Source organism: Raphanus sativus, chromosome 9, assembly GCF_000801105.2.
Source record: "Raphanus sativus cultivar WK10039 chromosome 9, ASM80110v3, whole genome shotgun sequence".
Lineage (NCBI taxonomy): Eukaryota > Viridiplantae > Streptophyta > Magnoliopsida > Brassicales > Brassicaceae > Raphanus > Raphanus sativus.
The window spans coordinates 8952628-8964175 of NC_079519.1; the positions used below are offsets into that span (position 1 = coordinate 8952628).

General features: G+C 30.8%; 2 protein-coding genes across 2 annotated transcripts; one reads left to right on the plus strand and one right to left on the minus strand.

Annotated features, from left to right (window-relative positions):
• The first annotated feature begins 4640 nt into the window (after nt 1–4640).
• Nucleotides 4641–6148, plus strand: LOC108826606 (uncharacterized). The gene has a single exon (XM_018599994.2). It carries the CDS (start codon nt 4908–4910, stop codon nt 5982–5984), a length of 1077 nt encoding a protein of 358 aa, XP_018455496.2. The 5' UTR covers nt 4641–4907; the 3' UTR covers nt 5985–6148.
• Nucleotides 6149–7357: 1209 nt separating this feature from the next.
• LOC108838058 (uncharacterized) lies at nt 7358–8569 on the minus strand. Its single transcript, XM_018611042.2, has one exon. The coding sequence runs from the start codon at nt 8557–8559 to the stop codon at nt 7459–7461; it is 1101 nt and encodes a 366-aa protein (XP_018466544.2). The 5' UTR covers nt 8560–8569; the 3' UTR covers nt 7358–7458.
• Between the last annotated feature and the right edge of the window lie 2979 nt (nt 8570–11548).

Consider the following 11548-nt stretch of genomic DNA (forward strand, 5'->3'; position numbering starts at 1 on the left):
CCCTCAAACAAATTGTCTTGACTCATGAGATGAAAGTAAAACCAAAGTTTGGGAGTTTCAACGGACTAATCTTGTGTCATTTGAAACAACATTAGACAACGATATTAAGGATCATTTTGATGGGAAAAAATGTTTAGAATTTCTTTAGCTTTAATAGCAGAAAACAGAAAAAGGAAGTTAAAACTTAGATGAAAATGAAACTATGCTTTATATGAGAGGATTATCTAAAGGAGAACCAAGTTCCCATAGCTCCTTGATAAGCTGGGTTGTGGAGATAGTTGATGCTTGAGAGACGGTTACGAACTTGTTTGTCGATGCTTTTTGTAAGGCCCGGTGCAGCTGGGTTGTGATTTGAGGTTTTCTCTGGTTCATTCCTTTGCTTTGTTTTGTTGCCATGCTTTCCTGAAGATCTTAGTTCCTCTAATCCTCTTTTTTTCAGGTAATTTCACTCTCATATTTTGTCTCTGTTGATTTTATTGTCCTTATTGAGTTTCTGCAATCCAATATATTACCCTAATTCCCTGCAATACTGTCCTTGATGAGTTTCTAGTGAGCTTATTGTCTTCCTTCTCGTCCAGTAAATTCAGTTTCTCTTTGTCTCTCTCTTGAATTTCTGTAGCTATTGAATAATCCTATCTATTTCTCTGCGATCTCTCAATTTACTGTCCCTGTTGAGTTTCTCATTCGTTTGCTCTATCATGGTAGCGAAAAGGTACCTTTCCAAACTGACCTGGCATCCATAATAGAGAGAAGTCAATGATTAGTGTAATATTTCTATTTCTTATATTGTATAATTACTTATAGTTTATTTATTATACATTTTTCAAACATATGTTTAATATTGTTTTTATATTTCTTATATTGTATAATTATTATTTATTTATTTTCTTATATTTATATTTACTGATTTTAATATTCGGATAGATTTTTAATGTTATATTTTTATTAATTATATTATATATTTACTTATTATTTATTTTACTATACATGTTTCAGATAAAATTTTAATTTAGTTTTTCTGTTTTATATTGTATATTTACTTATTTCTTATTTTTTTCTTTTATTTTATATTAAATTATTATATTTTTCGTTTTTTGTATCTAATAATAATATTATGTTAGATGTTTAATATAATATTTCTATTTTTTATATTGTATATTTAAGTTCGATTTCGAGGAGGGAGCGTCTACATCAGCGAGGAAAACTTCTTCAGAAAGATGACACGTGGCATTATAATTTAAAAAAAATAAAAAAATAAAAAAAAGTAGATATACGATAGAAAGAAAAATAAAATAGTAAATATACCATATAAATTAGAAATATTACATTAAACGTATATCTGAAAATATATAATAAAATAAATTATAAAGTAAAGGAAAAATAGATAATAAGTAAATATACCATATAAGAAAATAAATATTACATTAAATTTCTATATGGAAAATGTATAATAAAATAAATAAATAAATATATAATATAAAAATAGAAATATTTCGCTAAACATCTATTGTAATATTGCAATATGATATAAAAGCAAAATAATTAGAAATATTACATTAGACATCTATCAAAATATTATTGTTCTATATAATTAAAAACAAAAAAATAGAATAAGTAAATATATAATATAGAAAAATAAAAAACAAGTAAATATACAAGTAAGAAATTAGAAAAACTAAATTAAAAATTTATCTAAAAATATAAAGTAGAATAAATAATAAGTAATTTACAATACAAGAAATAAAATATTATATTAAACATTTATCGTAATATTAAAATAAATAAATATACAATATAAGAAAAGAAAATATAAGTAAATATACAATATAAGAAATATTATATTAAATATTAAATAAATGCATTCTTTGTATAAGAAAATATTGGTGGGGCAATTCCAAAGTCATCAATTAGGGTTTTCTTCCTATTCATTGAGAATATTCTCTGTTCATGTCTGTGCTTCTCAGTCGGCTCTGACTTGGAAAATGGGAAAATTGTTTTTTAAATCACGAACTTTCAAATTTGGTTGAAAAAAACCTGAACTTTCTCTTGGACCATTTAAAGCACCAATTTAATTTGACTAGCCATTTTAAACATCAATTTAGTTTGACTAAACCAAATTAAGCACGACGTTAACTCGGATAACAGAATGATTAAACAGAGTTAAATGCCGTCTCTAATCTCCGTTAAAGTCCAAAACGATGTTGTTTAAAAATCTTTTAAAAATATGCATTTGGGTGGAATCGAACCCATGACAATAGACACACACATGTAAGACCCAAACAACCATTTGAATAGTTATTATTGTCAAACCTCCAAATCATCTTATTCAACCCTAAATCCCTAAATAATTTTATAAATATTAAAAATTGTAAATAAATTATTAACTATTCAAAATTTTGTGAACATTACTAAAAATATTAAAACTTATAATAATTATTAACTTAACTATAGTATTAAGTTTTATTTACAAGTATTATTAAAAATACTACTTATAATTAACTATATGATACTAAATGATTTTTAATTATAATTTTTAATTAATAGCAATACTAAATGATATTGAATTATGATTTTTAATTATAATTTTTCATAATACTAAAATATTTTTAATTAAAAATCACAATTAAAAATCATTTTGTTTTATTAGTAATTAAAATCATCTAGTAATTAAAATTATAATTAACAATCATTTAGTATACTATTAATTAAAAATTATAATTAATTATTATTATAAATCAGACAAGTTATTATTAACTATAATTGTTTATTATAATTTTTAAAAATACTAAATGATTATATTTTTTAAAATCATAATTAAAAATCATTTTGTATTATTATTAGTTAAAAATTATAATTAAAAATCATTTAGTTATTTATACTCACAAAATTTCAAATAACTAATAAGCTATTTACAAGTTTTAATATTTATAAAATCATTTAGGGATTTAGAGTGGAAGAAGATAATTTGGAGGTTTCACAATAATAGGTATTAGTAGTCAATAAAGTTCAAAAAGTACAAATAGTCTAGTGGTTTGCGCATTACATGTGTGTGTCTTTGGTCATAGGTTTGATTCACTCATATGCGATTTTTTAAAAGATTTCTAAATGACGTCGTTTTGAATCTAACGGAGATTAGAGATGGCATTTAACTCTGTTTAATCATTTGAAAGTTCATGATTTAAAAGACAACTAGATCATGACCCGCGCTTCGGAAGCGCGGAATATTTTATGATTCAAAATTTTGTTAACAATGTTACAAATATTTAATATGTAAGAATTTTGTCTATTTAAAAAACTGTGTTTGAATCAATATTTTTAAATCCAATTTAGATCGTCGAGTTAGTAAACCCGGTAATCCGATATATAATCATGTTTGAATTGGTTAAAAGGTAATGGGTTAATAAGTTTTATTTGAATCCACTTTGAATTAATATATCATATAGTACGACTATTATATAAAATTAATTGGTTAAGGAGTAATGTATTGCATGGTGATCATTGTATGGACTTATTGGATGGTGATTATGAAATCTCAAATTTAACATTACTGCATGTTGGTTATGAAATCAATTGGGAAAGAAAATATTTTTTTTGAATAGAAAGAAAATGAGCCAATTGATAAAATGAATGTATATAAAGTATTAAGTTAGCATAGAATAAGGAAATAATTTACTAACATTAATTGTTAGTTAATAGGATCAAAAAATATATCATATCTAATAGTATGTTCAATTTAAAAATCTACCTAGAAAAAGTTACAATGTTTCTGTTTTAATAAGATAGATTTTCCCAATCTCCGAGACTACCTTTTCTTATTCTCTCTAATGGCTTCTCAACTTCTTTGCTTCAAACCCCTCCTTGTAGTATCATCTCTGCTGATTCTTGTGGCCCTGACATGAGCAAACTGATCATTTTCAACGCTAATGAAACTGACGACAATTTAATTTATTATCTAGATTCATATTTTTAACAATTTGAATATTCATTTAATTAACATGTTTTCCTTTATGTTAGCCAATTATAAAAACTTTGAATGTTAATTAGTTATATTAAATGGCCTAGATTATAAGAATAGTTTTACGGTTGATGGTATAATTTATAGTTCACTTATAAACGTATATATACATTTATCAGAAGTATATAAAAAGAGATAGGAGTAGTCAATAGTAGTTTCTACAATACATTAATTTTAGCCTAAATTTCAGAGATAAACTGAAATTCTTCATTTTTGTGTATGATCATTTTTCATTATATATAATTGTTATTTTAAATTATTTAAAATTTAATATTATTACCCCCGCGAACCGCTGGGGTCTAAAACCTAGTTATAATAAAGATATATTAACAAAATTGTAATTGTAAGAAATACCGAGACACTTTTTAATTTTTAAAATTTTAAATTATAAAAATTACAACTGTTTCAAAAGAAGTAATTTAAATTACTTTTTGTTAAAAAAAGAAGAAGATATTTTTCGAACAAGATCCCCAAGTTTCTAGGACCAGCTCCGATTACAAAAGTTTTTTTTTTGGGTTTTATGTTAAGGTTGAGGTAGTGTATGGCTTTTCTTACCCATGACAACAAGCCAACAACCCTCAAACAAATTGTCTTGACTCATGAGATGAAAGTAAAACCAAAGTTTGGGAGTTTCAACGGACTAATCTTGTGTCATTTGAAACAACATTAGACAACGATATTAAGGAAGTTAAATATAATTTGGAGGAGCACAAACCTCAGAGAGGAGAATCGACCATGAAAAGAAAAAGAAGATAATGGAAAGAAGAATATCCTGAAAACTTGATGTGCAAGGCTAAATAAATGCATTCCTTTGTATAAGAAAATATTGGTGGGGCATTCCAAAGTCATCAATTAGGGTTTACTTCCTATTCATTGAGAATATTCTCTGTTCATGTCTGTGCTTCTCAGTCGGCTCCGCCTTGGCAAATCTCCGAGACTACCTTTTCTTATTCTCTCTAATGGCTTCTCAACTTCTTTGCTTCAAACCCCTCCTTGTAGTATCATCTCTGCTGATTCTTGTGGACCTGATATGGGCAAACTGATCATTTTCAATGCTAATGACACAGACGACACTCATTTGGATAAGAAGGTGCCTCTGGAGTTGATGAAGAAAATGGGAACGGTAGCGTCATCAAATGGCTGGGTAGCTACTCTCAAAGACGACCGCATATTGCGTCTCCAAGACGATCTCAACCCTGCTGCGTCGGATACAAACCCCAAACGCATCCCTTTGCCTCCCCTTGTAACTCTGCCTCACTGCCAAACAAAAATCATCACCAACGTGTCAATGTCCTCATCTTCCCCTGAGGATGAAGACTGTGTGGTGGCCGTCAAGTTCTTAGGACCTCAGATCAGCTTTTGCAGACCGGCTCAGAGCAACTCCGGGTGGACCAACATGAGGATCGAGAACCCCTGCTTCTACTCCTCACGAGTAATGTTTTCCAAGATAGATGAAAGCTTTCTCATGCCCGGCTCTGGAGGCCACATCATTGGATCATGGGATCTCCGAAAACACAAGCCTAAAACAAAGATTAAGAGGTTGCGATTTCGAGACCTTCCCGAGCTGACCGAGACCAAACGGGAGATTTTGTATTCGTGCTGCAAGAGCGAACACTTGGTGGAGTCAAGAATAACGGATGAGACTTTCTTGCTTAAGCAGTACAGGAAGACCACCTCCAAAACCGTCAAGGGCATTGCACAAATGAAAACAGAAGCTTTGATGGTGTTCAGACTTGACAAAGAAGGAAACGCTGTTTACACTAATGACATTGGGGGTCTCTGCATTTTCCTCTCAAAGGCTGAACCTTTCTGTACCCATGCTGGCTTATTTCCTGGTTTGAGCTTTAACGTCGTCAAAGTCTTGGACGTGGACGAAACCGGCTCTGTCGAACTGTACAATTCCTTCATCTGTACTTGGGATTCTACATCCAGCGTCCCTTACTATATTCCACCTCAAAATATAAACTAGCGTCCCATACTATATATATGACTTCGATCAGGAATGGCTGATTCAACCATGGTCATGTAATCGGTAACTGATATTTTACTTAATTTTGGTTCCCCTTCAAACAATATAGACTAGCAAGTACTTGATGGTTTCGATTTGAGTTTAGAGTCTGTCTTTTCGTTTAAAACTTTCAAAATTTATATATACTCTCTACAATTGATATGCATATCCTCTTTGAGAAATTTTGCTACAACCTCTCTGATCATCACACTACCAGTGCTTATTTAAACTATATCCAGTTGGCATAGTTTTAAAAACTTAATGTAACAAACAAAATACTAGTAAAACAAAGTTTCTTCTTCTATTCTTTACAAACTCACTAACGAGATTTTTCATTGTCCCACCATTTCTAACTTGTTTCCTTCAAAAACAGATAAGATAATTTAGTCTCTCAGTATCTCTTCTTGTGATAGATTATGTGGCCGCGTTTAAGAATAAAAACTGCAAAACTAAAATGTAGTTATTATAAGATAAGTAGAAACAATATTATTTGGGATGATGCTGTAGAACCAGAAGTTGCAATTAGATGAAACATCTCACTAACTCTTTTTAAAAGCATCATCGTTTTATACCAAATTTTGGACCAAAAAAATACAATTAAAAAAAAGTTCGAGTATCACTGAGAGTTTCTCCTAAAATGTAGACTGGCCTTTGGTTAGTAAGGTTAAAGAAGTATACAAATTGAAAATTTTAGCTACAAACTAGCTATATTCAAAAAGTCTACAAATTATCTACAAATCTTAGCTATAAGGTCTAAATCTAATTAATAACTACGTAGCTACAAATGCTACGTTTGTTCTTATTTTAGTGCTTTGATATTTTTTTGGGTCAAACTAAGGGTCCGAGAAACTACCTTTCAGCCGTTGGATCTCAATTTATGGGTTATATCTACTGATGTTGAGTGTTGAAGGAGTTCCTTGGACGGAACAAGACAAACCAGAACTAGTGATGGATTTAGCAACGTGATGTAGTGTTTTCTTATAATGCTTTTTACAGTGTTGTCCTACTTCGACAGAAAGTCGGATAGATTCTTGGTGGAGAATAATAGCAATGAATAGAGTTGGTCTCTAAGCAGAAGATAATTGCATAAGAGACCAAACACAGAACAAGAAAGAAGTGGGGGGTTGTAGTATACACAATTTTTTTAAAGAAAAACATGATCATTGAAAGTATAGTAAACTACAGAGTACCTTCTTAATGTCTCTAATCTAACTCACCGGAAATTATAAGATTTGTGTTTATGCCGAACTTAATGAAGCAAATGATATACCTAGCCAAATAAGTTAGTTGAAATTTCCAATTAAATTTACAAGAAATACTAAGAACTTAAAGAATGAAAAATAAGTTTGGATCATATAAAATGCTTGCCAAAGATATCATAGAGTAACATATGTTCGTCTTGAATGGGCATAAATTATTGATAGAAGAGAAGACTCTAAACTTGGTCTATATTTTGAGGAGGAATAAAGTAGGGGGCGCCGAATCTAATATTAATGGAAGCGATGGAGGAATCATGCAGACGGATAGTGCCATCTTCGTCGACGTCAACTATGCGAACGCTGTTTCGAACCAGGCCAGGGAAGGAGCTAGCAGGAACACAGAACGGTTCAGACTTTGAGATGTAAATGACGAGATCTCCAATGTCTTGAGTGTAAACAGCGTTTCCTTCTTCGTCTATCTTGAACACCATCAAAGCTTTCGTTTTCATTAGGGCAAGACGCCTGCTGGTCTTCCTGAACCACTTAACCAAGAAAGTCTCGCCGGTGGTTATTGACTCTACCAAGTGTTCGCTCGTACAACACACATCCAGAAGCTCTCGTTTGATCTTTGTGAGCTTGGGAAGGTTTTGATACTGCAACCTCTGAATCTTGGGGTTGTTCTTGGGTTTGTTGAGATCCCATGACCCAATGAGGCTGCCTCCAGACCCCGGAATGCGAAACTTGCCATCTTTCTTGGAAAACATGACACGTGAGGAGAAGAAACATGGGTCTTCAATCTTGACGTTGATCCACTCCGGTTGACTCTGAGCCGGTCTGCAAAAGCTGAGCTGAGGTCCCAAGAACTTGACAGCCACTACACAGTCTTCATCCTCTGGAGAAGATGAGGACATTGACACGTTGGTGATGATTTGGGTTTGGCAATGAGGTAGAGTCACAAGAGGAGGCAGAGGAATGTGTTTCGGGTGTGTATGCGATGCTGTCGGGTTTAGATCATCTTGGAGACGCAATACGCGGTCGTCCTTCAAAGTAGCGACCCACCCATTGCATGACCCGACCGACCCCATTTCATCTCTATCCACCAACTCCAGAGGCACCTTCTTTTCTAAATGAGTGAACCAACTCTCAGTATCCTTCAGAAACAGAAGTTTTCCGAGACCCTCTCCACAAGGATTAGCGCGGACGACAAAACCAGGAGCGGTTTGAAGCAAGGAAGATGAGAAGCCATTAGAGATTATCAAAAGATAAAAACATGATCTTCTCACCAACGCAGGTTTCCTAAGACAAAGCCTCGACAGCTGGCTGAGAAGAAGAGACATGACAAGAATATTCTTATGGAATTGTAAGTTAATCTCTTTCTCCAACCTAACCTATTAATACAAAACATTTGACCTTGCCCTCCAAGTTTTCCATCTCCATATCATTACTTCCCAAAATCTCATTTCTTTTTCCTAAAGCTGACTCTTCTTATTTTTCTTCCTAAAACGTAATATTCTTATTGGGCCTTATTGTTAACTCATGCTTAATAAAAAGGGTCCAGCGTTTTTCTATAATTATTTCATTATTAGGATAAGACTTGGAATTAGATTAAGACTTACGCTTTACGCATGGTGTTTTTATATAATAAAAATTTAAAATATATTACTGACAAATTAAATATGAATATGTGTTAGAATTTTTTTAATATGCATACATTTATATTTTATTTATATAATTAATTATTTATATGTTGAGCTGATCATTTGTAATTGTAATTGTGGATCGAAATCTATTTTTAATTTATGATGAACATGATCGATTTGAGCTTAAATTTTTATCAACCTGTTTATACCTATAAAAACCATAATGTGGTCATCAAGTGAATTTTTATTACAAAAACATGTTCTACATTTTTTCTTACCTTACTTTAACATCAATGAGAACCATTTTAATGGTATTAAAAACGGTAGCTTAGTATTGTTTCCAAAATCGAATTACTCTAACCTTGATCTTCCACATAGTTTTGAAGGGTCTCAACTGTACGACTAAATTGATGCAATCTATTTTCTTGCTTTAAGTCGTTAGCTTAATATATATAATTTAATTTGAATAATTAAATAAAATTCATATTGATACAATTTTATGATCATTTGTATCTTATTATAACAAAACAAATTAAGCCATTAATCACAAAATTTTCAAAGTGTGATTTTAAAATTTCTAATAATTTATAGTCATTTTAAGAAATTCAAAATATAACATATCTATTTTTTTTATTATATGAAAAACGTGATTGTTTAATACATTTTAATAATACAATTTTTTAAAAAAGATCTAAGATACAAAAATTGTTATCAAATATTTATTATTCATAATCATTATTTATCATATATACGTTAATTATATTAGGTAATTCCGTAGCTTTTATTTAAGGAAAAAGTGCGAGAATATTTTTTTGTGCACTACAGTATTTATCAATTTGATAGTTAGTTTAATAAAAAGTATAATATAAATTAGATGGACCAAACTATTTTCCTAAAAAATTCTGAATTTCATTCTCATGGTGACATGTGGATATAAAATAATGTTCCTAATGTTTCTCATATATATATATAAAAGATATTTATCTAGATTTCAAAGTAGGCTGAGCATTTTACATGGACCAAAAACTCTGAAACAGAAGTAGATTCAAAAATACAAGACCCAAAACCTAATTGAAAGTTAACTAGTATAATTTTAATTAATTAAATAAACACGATAAACTATTAATTTTATTAGTCTTAAATTGGATCAATTTAAAATATGACAAAAATTGATAAGATAACAAGATGATATGTTTTTAGAAACTTTTATGTAAAAACATAGTCACATTGGATCATAAATTATAATTTATATATATATATATACACATTTTATATGGCTTTTTGCAAAAGTGACTCAAAACTTGAAGTCAAACAGAAAACTAACATTTTCTTTTGACTCATTTTTTTTTGAGTTTTTAACTCCACACCTGCATTTTATCTACGAAAATGCCATTAACTTCTTTTTTTTTTGTTTTTCAAAAATGGCTTCTTTACTGTCTCAACCTCATATTCTTCAGGTATTTACAATATTGCCACTGCCATGAATAGTGGGAACAACCTTGTACGAACTGTTTGGAGCTTTTAATGCCCTTTAATGCACGTAAATCTCTTTACACTCTCTCTGTTTCAATTGTTATGAACTAAAAACAACATTTCTTTCACTTTCTCTCCATATTCATCCAAAAAACTCATTTGATTCAAAATATGGGCGATGGTTGACAGAGCCATATTTCTTTCGTTTTGACTTACGGTTGCTTTCGTTTGAGGTTCTGGGTGGTTGGAGAAGACCATGTGTGCAAACGAAGTCATCTCACCTAGTTTAAGGTACGAATTTGAATTTTTTTCAAAATCTGTTCGTGTAGAAGACTTACAAGTAAGTCATCTGTATGTAGAAGACTTACTGATGAGTCTTCTGGTAAAACGGACGACTTAAACTAAGTCGTCCAGCTTTGTTTGTTGAAAAAAACACTCCAGACGACTTATATAAGTCGTCTACGAGAAACATGCTAGTTTTGCATTTGACCGAATCGTGTCAGATCTTTGACTATTTCTGGACGACTTATAATTCAGTCGTCTCTGGGAAAGTTAAAATTTCAATATTTTATTAAACTAGACGACTTACGTGTAAGTCGTCTTAGGTTAGTTTTGTAATTGAAAAATAAAACTTCATAATTTAACTTTTACCAGACGACATAATATAAAGTCGTCCCGTCAGAAGACTTAATTTAAAGTCGTCCGGGGAAAGCAAAGTCATCCAGAATTTTTCCCAATTTTTTGGTCAAACCTTGCTTATCCCGGATGACCTTAAATTAAGTCGTCTAGCTGGACGACTTTTAGTTAAGTCGTCTGGAGAAAGTTAAATATCAAGTTTTATTTTTCAATTACAAAACTAATCGAGGACGACTTACATGTAAGTCGTCTAGTTTGAATAAAATATTGAAATTTTTACTTTCCAGAGACGACTGAATTATAAGTCGTCCAGAAATAGTCAAAGATCTGACACGATCCGGTCAAATGCAAAACTAGCCCGTTTCTCGTAGACGACTTATATATAAGTCGTCTGAATTTTTTTTTTTAACAAACAAAGCCGGACGACTTAGAATTAAGTCGTCCCTTTTAATTTTCAATTGCAAAAGTGACCTCTTTAGACGACTTACCTTTAAGTCTCCTGGACGACTTAATTCTAAGTCGTCTGCGATAATGTTTATTGAACTTCTTCATTTTCTCTATGTTTACTAATGTGTTT